This window comes from Rutilus rutilus (genome assembly GCF_951802725.1).
Source record: "Rutilus rutilus genome assembly, chromosome: 2".
In the NCBI taxonomy this organism is placed as follows: Eukaryota; Metazoa; Chordata; class Actinopteri; order Cypriniformes; family Leuciscidae; genus Rutilus; species Rutilus rutilus.
Window position 1 is genome coordinate 6781276 of NC_140210.1, and position 19226 is coordinate 6800501.

The 19226-nt window shown below is 35.7% G+C and overlaps 1 protein-coding gene across 1 annotated transcript in view; it reads left to right on the plus strand.

The window, feature by feature from the left end:
• Positions 1-15277: 15277 nt before the first annotated feature.
• LOC311286854 (receptor tyrosine-protein kinase erbB-4-like) overlaps positions 15278-19226 on the plus strand; it is a 151052-nt gene continuing 147103 nt past the window's right edge. The window contains exon 1 of the mRNA XM_084403290.1: positions 15278-15395. Coding sequence (XP_084259416.1) covers positions 15317-15395 — 79 coding nt within the window. The 5' untranslated portion in view covers positions 15278-15316. The remainder of the gene's footprint in view (positions 15396-19226) is intronic.

Sequence of the window (19226 nt, forward strand, 5' to 3'; positions counted from 1 at the left end):
TACCCTCATCTGTGGTAAATTCACATCTGTGTGCTCATCCTGGCTCTTTCAGGCCTGTGCTGTGCTCAGTTTCCAGTTACAGGTTTAAACACATTTACATGTTTACAAAGTCACAACAAGCACTTCAGTTTGATGGTGCTTATCACTCTGACTTCCACATTGCATCTGTTTCCACTAAATGAATTTTGTTGGCTGTACTCAATTGAATGGGCAGCTCTGGTTGAGTGATTGATATATGAACTCATTTACTTGCTCACTGATGTATCGCTGTATGATTTATTTTTCGGTGGGAGGTTGACTGGGTGTATCATTCATGAACACATTTATTGGTGGACGATCTAGAATCTGCTCAGTGTGGATGCACTCTATGTGCAGGTTAATGGTTTGATCGACTGATCTGGAAACGCCTCTGTTGAGCAGCCTGGGAAGTGTGCAATTTTGTCGTGTTTGTGGGAACTTCAGAAGGCCACATACAGACCCTTTCCAAAAAAATTGAATATCATGGAAAAGGTTATTTATTTCCATAATTCCATTCAAAACGTTAAACTTCCATAGATTATAGATTCAGGGCCCACAACTTAAACGATTTCAAGTATTTAGTTGTTTATTTGTACATAATTTGGACTTCCAGCTCATAAAACCCACGAAAACAAGATTTCAAAAAATTTGAACATTACATGAAATCACACGGTAATTACACAGTGATACCATGGTCATTGAACCAGGTTTTGGTTCTTTTGGCAGTGTGGGCAGGTGCAAATCCTGCTGGAAAATGAAGTCAGCATTTCCATAAAGCTTGTCTGCTGAAGGAAGCATGAAGTGCTCTGAACATGTCCTGGTAGACGGCTGCGTTGAGTGGACAGCACAGTGGACCAACACCAGCCGATGACCAACACAGACTGTGGAAACTTCACACTGGACTTCAAGCATCTTGGATTGTGTGCCTCTCCATTCTTCCTCCAGACTCTGGGACCTTGGTTTCCAAATGAGATGCAAAATTTGCTCTCATCAGAAAAGAGGACTTTGGTCCACTGTGCTTTATTAAATCCAGAGTCAACGCAGCCGGAGCACTTCATGCTTCCTTCATTTTCCAGCAGGATTTGCACCTGCCCACACTGCCAAAAGAACCAAAACCTGGTTCAATGACCATGGTATCACTGTGTAATTACTGTGTGATTTCATGTAATATTATTTTTTTTTGAAATCCTGTTTTCGTGGGTTTTATGAGCTGGAAGCCCAAATTATGTACAAATAAACAACTAAATACTTGAAATCGTTTAAGTTGTGGGCCCTGAATCTATAATCTATGGAAGTTTAACGTTTTGAATGGAATTATGGAAATAAATAAACGTTTCCATGATATTCAAATTTTTTGGAAAGGGTCTGTGTCTGTCCTGAAATCAGTTTTCCCAGGTTTCCTGAAGTAATTCAGTCCAAATGTGCACATAATGACTGTCAGACTAACAAAGGTATGTCACCAAAGTTAAAGGTGAAGTGTAAAATGTATGTGACAATAGCAGCACCAGATGGAATTTAAACAAATAATAGAATTTGCCAAGGTATGGAAGCCAACACAGGCCATGCATTATTTTTATGTCTCATTTTATAAAGAACTTTTTTTTTCTTTTTCTTTTTTTGCACAGTCTTTACATATAACATATTTCAAGAAATTAACTTCTATTTATTTATTTTTTATCTGGCGAAAACAAGACAAAACGTGCATCGCTGCTGTTGGCCTTATAGTTTTTAATTGTATTTAAAGTTAAATATAACAACATTATGGTAAAATGTGTGCTATGATTCAGCCCACTATTCAAAGGTTTAAGGCTGGTAAGATATTTTTTATATTTTTGACATAAGACTTTGCTCACCAAGGCTGCATTTATTTAATTAAAAATACAGTCAAACAGTAATATTGTGAAACATTATTACAATTTAAAATAACTGTTTTCTATTTGAATATATATACAGTATATGAATATATATCAAATGTAAACTAGAAACTAGAAGTTCAAACTCATCTGGTCGAGGTCTGCAGGACTTTATGATTTAGAGTAGGCCTATTTGTAAAATTATTAATTGCGTCTGTGTGTGTGCGTTTGTTTGTGTGCTCTTATGAAATTAGTATGGAAAGCATCTCGGATTTGGACTTGGTCTCAAAGATTTTAGCTTCAATTGAATTCACTGCCTCTCTCAAATGCTGTTATTAAATCCAAGCCGAGATCTCCAGAGAAGAACACCCACAAATCCATGGAGAAAGCTCATGCAACACAAAGCACATAATGAGAGGATCTTGAAGCAGCAGGCGAATCACAGAAAGCCTGATGTGGATGCTGTGCTAGAGATATTGTTTACTGGCTAGCGGTACCTCCAACAGTTCAGCTTGCTGGTGGAGGCCGTGTCTGAGCTTTATTCTCCGAGCAGCGCGTTCCAGAGGTTCTCGGTCCTTTAACCCTCCTATTACCTTTGGGGTCGATTTGACCCCATTCAGTGTTTAACGTCTCAAAATTAACAAACACATTTTTTTTTTTGCTTCATATTTAAAGACTTTTCCTAATTTAAATGGGATAACTGGGTAAACATAAAATTAACATGATGATATGTTTTCAATATTCTGTACATCGGTGTTCTTTGGGGTCAATTTGACCCCAAGCTCATTTTGCTGTATAAAACATATAAGAAATACATATATATATAAAAAGTTCACGCATTGGTGATTTGACACAAATCACACATTTGTTTTGGATGATATTGAGGTCATTATAACTTGAGATTTTATGATCTTCAAAAAACTAGAGGAAAATAGCTAAAATACTCTAGGGAAACAAGGCACAGGTGACCTGGATAACGCTAACAAGGACACACGAGGAAGAACTAAGGCAGAGGGGAACAAACAACAGGAGGCAGGATGCTGACAGCATTTTTTTTTATAATGTTTTAACAAAGGGGGAAAAGATGTCAATCCACACATCACTTTTGGCCACTACTGTAAATACTTGAGCATATCATGTAAAAGTTACAGGGTTTACCAGCTTTACATGATCATGACAGATGCAGAAGACTGGATACATCCTTTGCACAGGATTTTATCGCAGTCTAAACTTTCAAAAGGGACAGTTATCGAAGTATTTTCTGTGGTGTTATCGACAACATAGATGGCATAAAGCTTCAATTCCAGAACACCCCAGTCTTTTGCAGTGGGTGTTCCAGCTCAACTCGAGGTTCTGGGTGAATGCTGGATCATTATGGAGGAATTTGCTTGTGGAAAAATATATGATTGATTTCACTTGAAGTCCTAATCAGATATTCTATCTGATCATCTATCCCTGATAGTGATGCGCATTCCTTCAGCAGACACACTCAAAGTGAAATGCATGCATTATAATTTAATGTAAAAACATTAATAAATGAATAAAGAATTTTGTGAGTGCAGGAAATAAATATGAGCTTTATGATCAAATTACTCTAAAGCCCCATTCACACTGACAGCGATTAAACCACTGCATGGCGGCTACTGGATACTGGTCGTTGCTGTCGCTGGAAAAAAAACACCCTTTTAATTGCAAGTACTGTATTTTCCAGGTATATTAGTAGATTGTTTATCATCTGGAAATTGCTGTGCCTTATATATTCCAAAGCAACTGATAACGCATTTAACACTCACAAAGTGCACATTGAGTTTTGTGCCGAAAGAGAGAGGTATGTGATCCCAAGATTATCTGCAATACAATTCCAACATACATGCCACTTAGTTCAGTTTTGCTTTAAATATGTTTAGGCTTGCTGTTTATATTAAATATTAGAAAAGAAAAGAAAAAAATATAGAAATAAAGAAAAAATATACTTTTTTCTTTCCTGTTCCGTTCTGAATACTGCGGAGCCCCAAAAGGGATAGGGAAACAAATTTAGAGATGGGAAGAAATTATGTCATTATGCTTTTGCGTTCCCTTAAGAAATTTTGCGTTCGCTTGCAAAATGTGTGTGTTCCCCCGAGAAAACGCTGCATTCGCTCGTTTTTGTAAGAGGGAATGCAAAGGTTTTGCAAGCTAACGCAAAGCTTCTCAGTGGAACGCAAAACTTTTGCGAGAGAACGCAAATGCATTGAAATCATTTTTTATATAATTGTACATTAGAATACTGTTACATAAATGAGTACTTGCAATTAAAAAAAATGATTCGTTGAATTTAATTAATTTTTTTATGGTAAGTGGTTGCACACAATTGATTTAAGCTACATTTAAACAAATGCATTAAGTTGAACTAAAATTGAATAAGTTCAACTTAATGCATTTGTTTAAATGTAACTAAAATCAATTGTGTGCAACCACTTACCATAAAAAAATTAATTCAATTCAACGAATCATTTTTTTTTCAGTGCATTTTCTTCAGTGATGGAGTAAGGGGAACCAAACAAGTGTTTCCAAACATTTCATTTTATGTACCAGTATTTTACCTTTTATTTTATTAATTTTTTTTATGTAACAATAAAAAGTGTCATACACTGATGTGACTTATCTGTGTGTTTTTTTTTTTTCTTTTCTTTTTTTTTCTCAACGATGCAATTTAGACTTTTCCAGAAAATACGGTAGTTATTTAGAAGACATTTTTATTCATAGCAACTTTACAGCTCACTCATTACAAGGTCAACCCCCCTGGACTAGTACCCTGTTCGAGTACACAGTGGTGATGGTCCTGCTGGGGTTTAAACCAGCAGCCTATTACTAGCCAGGAGCTTTAACAGCTACACCAGTACTTATTCATTCATATTTGAAATGAGCATATTACTGAATCTTTCATGAATTTTCATGAATTTCACATTTCAAGCTTGGAATATCCCTTTGTACCTTCTTGGAATATAACATTGCAGTGCTGACTTGACCAAAAACAGGCTAGAATATTTAGGAATGGAGTTATGTAGATGAGCACTGCGCTCTTCCAATTATAGTGGGGTCAGCTCTACTAATAGATGCATAAGGTCGGGATCCAGGGACTAGATTTGGTGGATTAAACAGCCTGATTGGATTGGACACCCCTGGATGGTCTGTTATGAAAAGAGCTGAGGTGTCATGCTTGTAGATTAGAGTGCAACAAGCCACAGAAAACAGCCAAAACATTCCCTGTGTGTGTGGGGGGGCGAAATGTGTAATGTTTGTTTTTAATGAAGGAAGCCAAGGCAGATCTGTAGTGTGATACATATTCTTGTTTGAATGATTTAATTATGAGGGAACATTTGTTTAACACGATTCCATTTAATTTAATTAGCTGATGTTTCCCTTACAATCATTTTACAGTCTATCTTTGACGTAGAACGTGGAAGTACTGCACTGTGTTTGCTACGTCAACAGCGTAGGAGAATGACATTGAAGAGAAGAGATTGTTGAATAAATGTCGTTATTTTTTGTAAAAAAGAACAAAAAGTACTCTCGTCGCTTCATAACATTACGTTTTGAACCATATTTTAACAATTTCTTCACTACCTTTCTGGGGCTTGAAAGTTGCAATGACGTTGCTGTCTATTGATGGTTCAGAAACCTCTCGGATTTTATCAAAATTATCTTAATTCGTGTTCCGAAGATGTATGAAGGACTTACGGGTTTTCATTTTTGGGTGAACCATCCCTTCACGTTTTGATTGATATTGCATCACCATTGTATTAAAGCTCGCTTTTGTGTTCACTTATAACTCTTGCTTCAATGAAATGAGCCGCGTTGATTAGTTATGGCATTTCGTAAGTGAACAACTGGGTGGTTTTGAAAAAAATACAGTTACAGTGACATTATTGAGTATTCACTCGTAACTAGCAGAGTCACTGAACGAAGCAGTGAACCAATCTGAACGAATTGTTTTTGTGAACAGAATCAGAAGAGTCGCTGGGATGAACCAAAGGCTCTCTCTGTTAAGGCTCTTCTGGGATGTGTAATAATTAGGGTAATCAATTCTAGGCCTTGGAAATCAATTCTTGATTAACAATGTTTAGAAGAATTGACTCTTTTGGACTCCCAGGTTTAATAATGTCAATAATAATAAGCCATAATGTCTAATATTATCAAGGTCACTGTTACATAAGGAGCCAGGACATAACATTGATTTTAATTGAACTACAGTATATGTCTAATTAACTAAATGTTTAATGTCTGGTTTGTGTCAGTGAACTGTGTGGCAGGTTTCCAACATTCCTTTTAGTAATTAATTTTGTCTTATTCTTATTTGATGTTGTGGATTAAAAAAACAGTTACATCATTAAGAAACTAGACCCTAAATGGCCATGTTGAGTTTTGATAAAGCATAGATTATATATAAACAGGGGTTAAATTTTACTTTCTATCACAAACACTCTCCATTTCATCCTAATCTTTATCCTTTGTGTGGATCTCTGGTGAAAGCAGGTGGGATTATTGACATTTACTCATGTAAATTTTGTGAAAGGTAATGTTTTATGCCTGAGTGGTGACATTTCTCTGGCTGTTGTGAAATTGCTTTATGCAACAGCAGAGAGAATAGAGGAGTCTTTTATTCTGTTCACCAGGTCTGGGATATTTTGACTCCCAGGTCAAAAGTTGGTCAGCGTTAACTTAGGAAAGCCTACGGTAAATGTCAAGCCACATAATTAAAAAAAGGGATGTAATTAAGAGAGCTTTACCCAGGTTCAGTGCAAATGGTAAAACAGCTTTGTCTACAAAGCTTGTTCACTGTTGAGCTATTTAGCAGCAGTGCAGCACATGTAACTGCCTGTTATGTTATAAAGAAATATGTCAAGGGATATACAGTGGTTTCCAAAAATTAAATACTAATATTGCCCTTGAAATGTTTAAAATCGTTAAATAAAATATGGCGATACTGTGAAATATTTGTCAAGCAGCTGACATGGAGCAGATGGAGACGATGATATGAACCCAAGAACGACGACGAACAAACTCAAGTGCCGTTTATTTACAGTTAACCAAAACCCAAAATGTATTACATAAACCATTAAAGTGAATCTAAAACATGAGCTATAAACATGACTCGAGAATATGATCTAGAACAGCATAACATACTGCAATACACAACAAACAAGAAGCCTTAAATACATGATGATGGGGAAAAAACATGACAACACCAACCAATGACGAAGTGAAACTAATAAACATGAACCAATAAAAAGACAGAGCTGACAAGATTAACAAGACAATGAACCAATGAGAACATGACACATATGCTGTGTTCACGCCATGTCATAATTACTGTTTTATGTAATTACACTTTTGATTAATATAATGGATTTTTTTTTTTAACCAATAAAATCATTTCTTTCCATTCAATGAGACATTAATTTACAAATAAATTCCACTCGCTCTTTATGTTTGCGTATAAAGTGCCCAATACTTTCTGGGGCCACTAACATTTCTGAAATGTCGACCCATTGTTATTGGTTGCTGTCTTCAAACATTATGCCTCACTGTCATGAAATTGAAAATGACAATTTGTGCTTCCTATAGAATAGGGAATTTGGTGCCTAGAGTTCAGACACATCATCAACACTGATGGAAATATCTGAATTGTACACATTTTTAACAGCACAATGACAGAGTGACCGCTTGAATTATATCACCCTCCTTCCACACCGCACGTGTACAGCATATTTCAACAACAGTGTTTTCTCAGTGTGCATTTTGTCGTTCGTGGTGGCTGTAAATGAGTGACAGCTGTGCTGTCAGTCACTTGTCAGTTTGAAAGGCTTTGGGAGAGAGAGATAGCTGCTGAATTGAAAACCCCTTGTCTGAGGTATCTATTGAATACTCAAGAACTGTCAAGACTAGAAAGTAAGTAGTGTGACGATTAGGAAATACTGGTGCTTATTGACATTTATACGTCGCACACATTTTGTCGATAGCATCTTTAAATATTATACTATTTAAGACAAGCATTACTACTATTTTGCTTATACTTATGGTTAGAAGCTTATGAAGGAGAGGTGTGCTACGATTTTTTGCCTGGTGAACATTAAAAATCTCAAAAATTATCAATAAAAAAACTCTTAAATTCCAGTCTGCTCCTCACATAAACCTATTGAATGGCTTCAGAAGACTTGCAATATAGTGCACAAGTCATAAGAACCACATTTAGGGTGCTTTTGCATCCTTTTTGAAGATTGAAAGCTTGCCTAGAAAAAGAGGAACCAGATCGATTCTTCTTTTTTTTTTTTTTTTTTTTTTTTTATCAGAACAGCATGGAAGTAAGTAAATGGTGAGAAATTAAATTGTATGGGTAAACTATTAATTTAAAGGGTAAAATATTATATATTTCAGAAAAAAAACATTCACTCTGAGACATTAATATGTCATCAAAAGCAATATAGAGATGGAATATTACATATTGAAGCACTAATAAATAAAGTACAGTGCCATTCATTTACTCAGGGTCACTCATGGTCTTTCAAAGCAGCTATATTTATTCAGTGTAATGCTTACCATGACAACTAGATTTCATCCATAATGTGTTTTGCTTTATTTATGCATGTGTACATATACATGTAATTAAAATGTCATTTATTCCTGTAATGGCAAAGCTACATTTTCAGCATCATTACCCCAGTCTTCAGGGTCACATGATCCTTCAAAAATCATTCTAATATGCTGATTTGTTGCTCAAGAGAGTTTATTTTTAGTTTTATTATTAGCAATATTTTTTTCTGCTTAATATTTTTAGAGACCGTGATACAATACCATTCAAAAGTTTGTGGAAAGTAAGGTAAATTAGTAAATTAAAAATAATAAATTAATACTTTTATTCAGCAAGGGTGCATTAAATTAATCAGAAGTGTTTTACAATATTTAATTTATATTTTCTATTTCAAATAAGTGCAAGAAAATAGATCACGCTTTCCACAAAAATAGCAAGCAGCAATAATGTTTTTATAACAATAAATCAGCATATTAGAATGATTTCTGAAGGATCATGTGACACTAATGTAATGATGCTGGCATTTCAACTGCCATTACAGGAATAAATGACATTTTAAAATATATTACAATAGAAAACAGTTATTTTAAATTGAAATACTATTTCACACTGCTTTCACTGTTCCTATGCAAAAGAGGCTTCTGTCAAAAACATTAAAACATCTTAATTATTTCAAACTTTTGACCGATAGTGCATATTTTGTAGAATTGGACAGTATCAACTATATTTAAATTCATCTTCTTTAAATGCATCTTCTTTGCTCATGGATGCTTATGATTACCTTTAACATGAGCAAATGATTAATTATCTCATTGCTTAATTGTCTTGAAAATGGCAAAATTGCAATGTAGAATTAATTAAAATTTCATATTCCAGTGCTCATGCACTCACTACTCAGTTCCCTCCATTAAGCAGGATCTTTGTTTAAAAAAAAAAAAAAAGGCAAACTGGCACACAAACCTGATTAGAAATGTCATGTGGATGTTGGAAATTAACACACACACACACACACACACACACACACACACACACACACACACACACACACACACACACACACACACACACACACACACACACACACACACACACACACACACACACACACACACACACACACACACACACAAAAACACATTCAGTTGCCATAATTGGTCAAAAACGTTGACCCCAATATCGTAAATGAATATCTGGTGATGCATTCTAAAGAGCTGTCACAATTTCAATGAGTGCCCTCATACACCTTTCTATCCATCTAACCTCCTCTAAACGACTCACAGTCGCATTTTAATCCATGATTAGCATAAAGCCATAAATCATTGAAGAGGAGGCCAACAAAGTATTATGACACAGTGACCTAGAGATGCTGTGAAGTTAGTGAGCAAGATGGGAGGATGCAGAAATGATGGAAGGTAACGTGGAGATGCCCTTACCTTTACCCTACCTAACACTTCACATTCTGATTAGATGTCACACACATTTAAAAGTCTGGGAGGAAATGTAATAAGACAGGGCCCAACACGAACCCCTGATGTACATCCCTGCAGGAATGCTCTTGAGGAAAGAGAAACTGGGCATATACAATGTGTATGTTGCACATGTAATATATCTATTATTTATCACACACAATATGGGTTGCCAATTATTAGGCCTGCCAATAAACTAAAACTGAAATTGTAGGTGGAGCTTTGGAGGTTTAAACTGAAACTGTGCAGTATCTGAGACTGTAAATAATACAAATAAAATATTTATGACTAAACTAATATCTCATTCTATTGTGCGTGCTTCTTGTGTCTTATGCTGCATTCAAGTTGTGTTGGAATGATGGGATTTACAGGTTGAGCACACACATGGACATCATCAGGTCATAATTTACCTGGGAGGAAACTCGTGGATTTTCGTTTAGCCCCAACTTTCTATGTTGAGGGCTGATCAATGAAGGAATCAGTAGCAGTAGCAAATGTGTATTGATTATTTTTTTTACTTTACTTTAATTTTGAACATTGATGGAACAATTTAGTTTGTATACATTGTGTATGCCACTATAGCAATTCATGCTGGAAAATACTATTTATTTAGCCACATTTAGGCTCATGCAACCACAATACAGTTCCCATTATTATCTGTGGCAGCACCATAATGAGAAAATACAAAGAAAAAGCATGAATTACAGACCTAATGTGTTTTTTTTTTCCTAATGTGTTCTTCATTCTATTGCATTAGTGCATTTTAGGAAGTGAAAATGAAGAGAAAATATGTAAATTGCATCCATTTTATTTAGAAGTAAATCGTTTCGCACATCACTCTGTAATTAGGATTTCCGGATTGATTTCATCATGCAGAATGCTTTATGGGAGTGGGCGGTCACTTCTGAACTCTTTTGGTGTGATTCTGGATTATGGGTAACATAGTTCTTTACCAAGAATTGGGCAAAAAAAAAAAAAAAAAAGTTGAAATCATTGAGATAACTTGATATGGAGAAATTGCATGACACACACACACACACACACACACACACATACATACACACACACCATGATGATCTAGAATAAATTTAACAAAATATTCTTTGTTGACCTGGACGACTGAATATCTCCACAGACATATTTGTGTTCAGTGTATAACAAAGTAACACAAAGGGACCTGGTGTCTTTTTAGGGGATGTGGATGAGGATGAGGATGAGGATGAGTGGCGTCCTGGCGAGGGGGGTTGGGGGGTGGGCATGGGTGTTATCTCTGATTTCCATTACAACTGTCCCTGTGTGCAAATAGCAAGATCTCCACCAAGACAGGGTTGATGTTTGATTAGCGACAAAAAGCCAGACTGGTTATTTACTCTGCTCAGCACTGTACTTGGTCTGTTCATGACTGTGCATCTTTTATATATCCCGTACTCAGATCAAACTCTCAGCCCCAGGTTCCTGGAGGTATTTTAATTTTTAATCATAGTTTTAAGATCAGTAGCAGGCTTGGTTCAAACAGCTGAGACCAATTCATCAGATTTTCTGGATATCCAGGCTATAACATTTTGTTCCAAAATTACAAAAATTGCGCACAAAAATATACAAAAACTGTCAAAATTTACTCACCCTTACAAGCTACCATTCAAAAGTTTGGGATCTGTGGTATTTTTAATATTTGGTCACCAAGGCTGCATTTATTTGATTACATAAAATCCAGTAAAAAAAAAAAAGTAATATTGTGAAATATTATCACAGTTTATAATAACTATATTCTACTTTAAAATGTAATATTCCAGTGATGCAAAACTGCATTTTTCAGCATCATTACTCCAGTCTTTGGTGTCACATGATTCTGCTCAAGAAGCATTTCTTCTTATTATCAATGTTGACAAATGTTGTGCTGCTTAATATTTTTGAGTACAATGTGATAATTATTATTATTTATTTATTTTTCTAGTAGATGGAATAGGTCTGGATAACTATATATAAAAATACCATGATAATGGAAAATTGAAAGCAAATTCTCTAGCAGCAAGAGCCAGTCCTACACGATACCCACAGAAAGAGAAACTAATAAGAATGGCGATATGAGTGCACCGATTACTTATTTAAATGTCCTTCAAGTACATACTGTAAGTACAGGATATCAAAGCTTGTTGTCTTGCAAGAGTAAAGAGTGCAGTTGTTTTGCTTTGATCATCATTTATTTCATCAAAGTTCGCTTCTAAAGAATTAATACCAAAAACAAAAGAAAATCAAGTCAAGGGTGAAGAAGATCGATAAATAGGATCTGGTTGCCTTTACAAACCTTGCCAGTAAATGTGGACTTCTCTTGACCTTCACCTCTAAGAGCAGAAAGTGCCAAGGAATTATTGGCTCGGAGCCGTTCTTCCTTGTGTGAATGCCCTCTGTTTTGTCCTAAATGGAACATTGGAACATATTGATCTGACTTGAACTGCACAAAAACCTACAGTCTCCTTCTATCTTGATAGCGCTATTAGAATTTGAGAGTGTTTTCACACTATGTGTTTGTTTGGGGTGAAGGCAGTTTTTAGCGATGCTGCTTGGAAAAAAAATAAAATAATTGTCAGCATATAAAGTATACAGGTTTATTATTTTTTTGCTGCCAGATGGTGTAGTTACCCGTGTTGGGGAAAGTTATTTTTAATGCATTATATTGGGTTACTCCCTACAAAAGTAAATAGGTGCGTTACTAAGTTACTTTTTATGGAAAGTAATGTGTTACGTTACTTTTTCTCACCTGGGCTGGGCTTGATTGTTTGTTAAAAAAAAAAAAAAAAAAAAAAAAAAAAAATCTATTTTTGGCTAATGTAAAGGCCCTTTCACACCAAAACTGAAATTAATAAGCCTGTACAGTAGAGGGCGCAGCTCAAACAAACATTTTAGCTGTGCTGCCATTCTGGATTGAAGAAGAATATGCAGGAGAAGGTTCAACACTCTTCAGCAATAATAATAATAACAACAACAACAACAACAAAATAACTCAAATGTGATGTTTATCTTAAGTCATTTTTGCTTATTAGTATAGTTGAATTGGATCCATGAAAGATAGCAGGTTAATAAAGTGAGATTAAATACATAAAGTATATTTGTGTAATTTATCATATGTAATTCTTGCAAGTTTGTATAATATTTTGAGATTGCATTTCAATGTTTTTAGTAATTTTGAGGAATACTGAATCTGTTTTTATGAGATAAGTAAATGCATGTTTAGAACTGTAGTCTAGAACTGTAATAAGCATCATGTTTACACGCCTCTGCTCTTACTCACGATTACTCTCAACATGGGGACAGAAGAGCTGTCAGTCAAGAAATGGAAAACAAAGTTACATGCCTTATTTTTTTTAAAACATGAACAGATATTGTTAATTGTTAATATTGTTGTAAATTTAAAAGTAATGTTACTTTACTAGTTACTTGAAAAAAGTAATCTGATTATGTAACTCACATTACTTGTAATGCGTTACCCCTTAACATTGAAGGTACAGTATATGGGACCATGCTAACTACAAAAACTAAGAAATATAATTCAGATCATTCATTTTTAATAAACACAAATTAAAGGGATAGTTTACCCAAAAATTAAAATTTGTTGTTAATTTATTTTAAAAAGACTTTTAGTTCCTTAGTAGAACAGTAAAGAAGTATTTTTTTGCGGAAACCGGTCATTGGTGAATTATAAAATGCATATCAACGGCTACCGTAACTTTGAGAGTAAAAAAAAAAAAAAAACATACAGGCAAAGCTAAAAATATTACCATGTCTCCTGACGATACATTTAGGTCTTATGAAGTGAAACAATCGGTCTGGGCAAGAAACTGAACATTATTTACAACATTATTTACTTGTAATCCACAGCCTCTGCAAAAGTTCCTGAGCGCGTTCACGGAAGTCTGGAGCACGAGCTTCCTGACGCAATATGCTGACATTGCTGTCTTTTGTACAGAAGAAAAAAAAAGTCATAATGATTTGGATTTGGAATACATTTGGAAGGTTAGTAAATGATAACAGAATTGACATTTCTGAGTGAAAATACCTTTGAATTTACTGTAAAACAAATATTTATTTAATCTTGGTAATGCTGCACTGAACTACGCCTTCAGCTAAAAGCTTCAAACGAGAATCAGAAAAAAAAAGAAAGAAAGAAAAAAAATCACATGAATGTAAATTCAACTTGTATTTATAATACTAAGTATACTGTGTATTAAACTTTAACGTAAATGCATTCCCATCAATCCCCACGGTCAAATACCTGCTCTGAAGAAGATCATGGTTTACAGAGGGAAATGCTTTTGATCATGCTGAGTCACCATTAAGATTGCATTCTACTTTGTAATTGTAATGTGAGGGCCTCTAGTGGTTAGGGACTGAACAGGTTAATAGAGTTCAGCTTGACACATAACTTATGAGGTATTAGTGTCATATAGTCACAGTGTCACCTTATATACTGTAACCATCTCATAAATAGAGGATCAAGCTCATTTAAACACTCAGTTATAATAGTCATGGACAACTATAGTCATATGTTTATAGTGATTAGTGACACTAGAGCACTGCAAGGCTGTAAGAAAAAAAAATATATATATATATATATTACACTTTTAATTAGGGGCTGGTAAACATCTTGATCTGAGGTTTTATTTCTTCTGTGGTATAATAATTTGTCTCATTCAAATTATTGTACAAAATCAAATACCACCTGTAGATAGCTGTGTGACGCCTTTTGAATTTATCATCCTTTTTATCAAAAACAGAAGTTTCCAAACTGGGATCCAGGGTTGCTGCAAGGAAAATTTAATAAAGAGGAAAAAAAGCGATTTTTTTTTTTTACAGAATATATGTTGGCATTATGTTTTTTTATTCTGCTTTTTAAACACTGGAAACCTTGAAATCAATCAGGGTTATTTTATTGTTTATAATATATAATGGTAACACACACAAGAGGATCGTCATATTTGGGCATCCTTGGCATGAAAAGGTTTAAAAGCCCCTGACATAACACTGGTGTTAGCAGGTGTATATGTAAATCAGTCGTTGGCTGGGCGTGGCCTTGTCTGTTCAAGCGCCTCTTTTGACCATTCATACTTCAGGTAGGCGGTCCTTAGTACAAGGAGGGGCGTGTTCTGACTCTCAAACCGAAGTTGCGAGTCCATCGATGTAATGAAATCGTTACAAGTCCTACAAACCGGATAATCAGGCACAATTACTTTAAAAAAAAACGAGCCCAGCGCAAAAGCAAAACAGTCTAGTCGAGTTTATTGTTACAGGATGTGCTCTGGAACGAAGACGTGAGTGCGCGCGCTGGAGACGCAGACGCTGGACTGTCAATGCCCGGATTCTCTATTGATCATGCTAATGTATGGAGATATAACTTCTTAAAATAAGCAGAAATGTGGCCGGCTCGCTTTTTTCGCTTCGTCTGCCTCGTCTTCATAATTGTGGTGGTTCAGAGGAGCAACGGTCAGTCAGGTGAGTGATAGTACAAGTGCGTAAAGGGTCTTGGCAAGCTGCGCACTTGACCGGTGTGTGCGCTGCTGTTATCGACTACTTTGCTGCACTTAAACAACCGGAGATTGAACGATTGTGAAGTGTATGCTTTAGGCACGGTGTATCCCTGCAGTCTTTATGATGACCAGAGGAGGAATCCATTGGAATCACACACACTCCAGGACTAAGTGCTGCATTTAACATCTCTGTTTGTTTATACATTCTCCCAGTGATATTAGCGAATCAATAGTCTAAGAGATATCATGGCCTGAAATAGATCGACTATTAGTTCTGTATTTGTAAGTCACCTAAATATAATAGGCTATTGTGCGTGATAGTGACAGACAGGGGTTTTCAAACCTGTCCTGGAGGAAACCCAGCATTGCACATTTCGTAAGTGTCCCTCATCTAACATACCTGATTCAGCTCTCATTATTAGAGACTGCAAGACCTGAAGTGGGTGTGTCAGATAAGGGAGACAGCATACCAGTAGTCTCCAAATTTGTCACCAAATTCATGAGGTAATGTCAGGACACTGTGGCAATGTCACAAAAAAAAAAAGTTTGGTGTCAAAATACCGAAGCGTTGCTTGTTACAAACTTGTTTTGAGAGAGAGAGAGAGAGAGAGAGAGAGAGAGAGAGAGAGAGAGAGAGAGAGAGAGAGAGAGAGAGAGAGAGAGTTATGGCCTAATCAGTATGGCCTAATCAGGGTCATAAGATTGGTCTAAAACAATTCAAAAGCAAAACCAGTAGTTGTCACTGCCCACAAACTGATCAAGCACTGATGCCCATTACCAAAAAGACAATTTTTATTTGTCACTAACTTCCTGTTTGGCAACCTCCCGGTTAAATTTGATGATGTGTGACTCGTGATTTTTTTTTATTTTTATAAATCAGATTTTATTGAATTTTGACTAGAATAGTGTGAATGTGGTCTTGTGTGAATCTTATAATAACCATCATATCTCCCTCTCTCTCTAATTGAGTGGAATTTCTTTCTAGACCAGTGTTCAAGGAATAAAAGATGAAACCTAAATACAAATGGACCTGTTGGTGGCGCTTGAGAGAATACGATGTAAACACCACACTTACCACCAGGAATAGAAAGACCCTTTCCAGTTATAAAATTTCACAATATAGTTCAAGGGGCTGTCATAGACTCCCAGTCAGTTGAGAGTCTATTTTAATATATTGTTGCGCGTAAAGGCACTTGATGGAACGCAGCGCGGGAGCGCGCTCAGCGGAACGCGCATTTCCTGCGCGCTTGGCATCGCGCTCCAGACCCCTACGCTCTGTTCAAATAACTGCTCAGCATATTTCAGCATCCACACTGTGAGAAGTCAACTCAGCGTTGGCGGTGCATGAATTAAGTTCTGTTGAGCAGTGTAGGCTATATGAACAAGGAGAGTGGATGGAGGTTATCATGACACAAATATCAGTGAGTGTTATGACGCAAAACGGTGCTCGTGTATCCAGAGGCATTCTTGCATATCATACTGTTGGTTTATGCGTTTCAGTTCTTATGATGAATATAACTTTTGACTGTATGGGTGAATCTCATCAAAACGTGTCCAGATCACAGTTTACACTAAAATTTCCCATTAAATTGTCATAAAATAACTTTTTTTTGTGATGATAGGTGACCTAGTCATGCTCTTGCTAGGTTTGGTGAGATTTACAACAATATACACTCAACAAACCCAAACGTTGGATAAAAAATGTCATTTTAAAATTTGGGTTGTCCACGGTTTGTCCATATTTGACCCAAAATTGGGTTAAAACAACCCAGCATTTTTTAGACTGTATTGGTGAAATGTACCCTGATTTTTATTCGTAGTTTGAGATACCTATTTAAATCGTGATCAGACTGAGATCCTATTTGATTATTTATCATTCGGGATGATAACTCATTGATTATCACTGCTTCTTTGAACGATAAGGTCAGGGTCAATGCGAGTACATGGAAGATCACTGTATAGTTCCAGAACATTTTTCATTCACTGGAGGCTATTTATGGAAGATACATAAAAAATTCCCCATGCAGGAAACTCTTCACAAATTATTTCAGGGTCATCAAGTTTCATATTTTTTGATACGTTCCTTTATATCTAATTTCAGCTTCAGCTCACTGCTCTGTCTGCAGATAAATGACACAAGATCTGACCCAGGCTGAGATGTGACATTTAAGTTCTAAAGGATATTGACTCGGGAATCCAGTCAAATTATTACTCAGCGTCAACTTGGATTAAGCTCCATTTGTGAATCCCAATGAATCCTCCAGTAATTAAACTTGTCACTGATATGGTGTCTAGACATGAATATATTTTTATGAGCAGGAAATGTTGTTTCCAATTTTGACCAAGTATAATCCTCTTATTAATCATTTATTTGTCGTGGACTCATAACTTTAAATGACACTTGTTGCCCATGTATTACAACACAGATACATTTATTGTAGTAACGTGGACGTTCAATGAAAAGCAGTACAAACATTAATAATTAATAATGCACACATATGAATAATTGTCGTTAAACATTATTTTCAGAAATGCAAGTGAAATATTCTTTATTTATTTATTTTGTGAGAATGAGAATCACCCTCACAGTTTAAAAAAAAAATCTTAACGGTCACATATTCAATTTTTAAATTAATATAAGTCCTTTAAACTTTCTTTGTAAACTTTCGAAATATTTTCAAATTAGCTTTTTCCTGCCTCAAATGTCTGAACGCAAACATCATGAACGTGACATTTCTTGAAAGTGTGGAGTGAACCAATAAAGCAAATTACAATCTATGGGATTGGCCCCCTTTTTTTAGGGAATTTAAGAGTAGCTGAAAGAATGTTTCCCTAGCTTAAGGGTTTGTTCTTTTCCACCACTTGAAATTGTTCTCTGAAAACAAAGGCCTGCTGGTTTCTTTCTGTGGTTGTGGCATGGCTTCTGTCCGTTTGCCTCTGAGACATCACCCCCCCTCCTTCATCCTTCTCTGCCACCTCACTGTCTCTCAGTCTTTCTCCATCCTCTCGGAACAGTTTGGCTCTTTGCCTCTCCGTCAGCTGTGATCCGTTACTTCCCATGCTAATGTGATCATTTATATAAACATCTGAAACTGAAGCAACAACTGCATCTAAAGACTAGAGCTAAGTTTAATTTGGAAGGTTTCTTGGTAACACTTTAGTTAAGGGTCCAATTCTTAAAACGAATTGCTTATAGCATGCATATTACTAGGATATTGACTGTTTATTATTAATATTAATGCCTTATTATGCATGACCATTCTACATCCCTTAATCCACCCAATACCTAACAACTACCTTACTAGCTATTAAGAAGCAGTGATTAGAAGTTTATTGAGGCAAAAGTCGTAGTTAGAATAGTGAGAATTGGATCCTAAACTAAAGTGTGACTGTAAACTACTACAAGAACTGCAAACTCACCAGATTTTGCATGCATGAAGGATCTGTGGATAATTATAGTTGGTGTAATTATGGGATAGACTGGATGTGTCATTGCCTAGCAACTAGCAGTTAAATTGGCAATATTCAAAACGTCAGCCCTCCTACCTTTTAGAAATGTCACATGTGAGTTCGCGTTGCCTCAAACTCTGCCGTCTGCCATTTTTGTAGTAGTAGTTGACAATTAGAGAGCATATATTTTTTAAATATATGTCTAATGTATATTTTGAGACACTACAGCTCCATAGACTCCTTTGTTAAATGCAGGTCATGCTTACTTAGAATGACTTGCAATGAGTAAAGGTGAAGTTGTCTAATTGTCATATTTGTCCACATTCTGAAAATATACATAATTTCA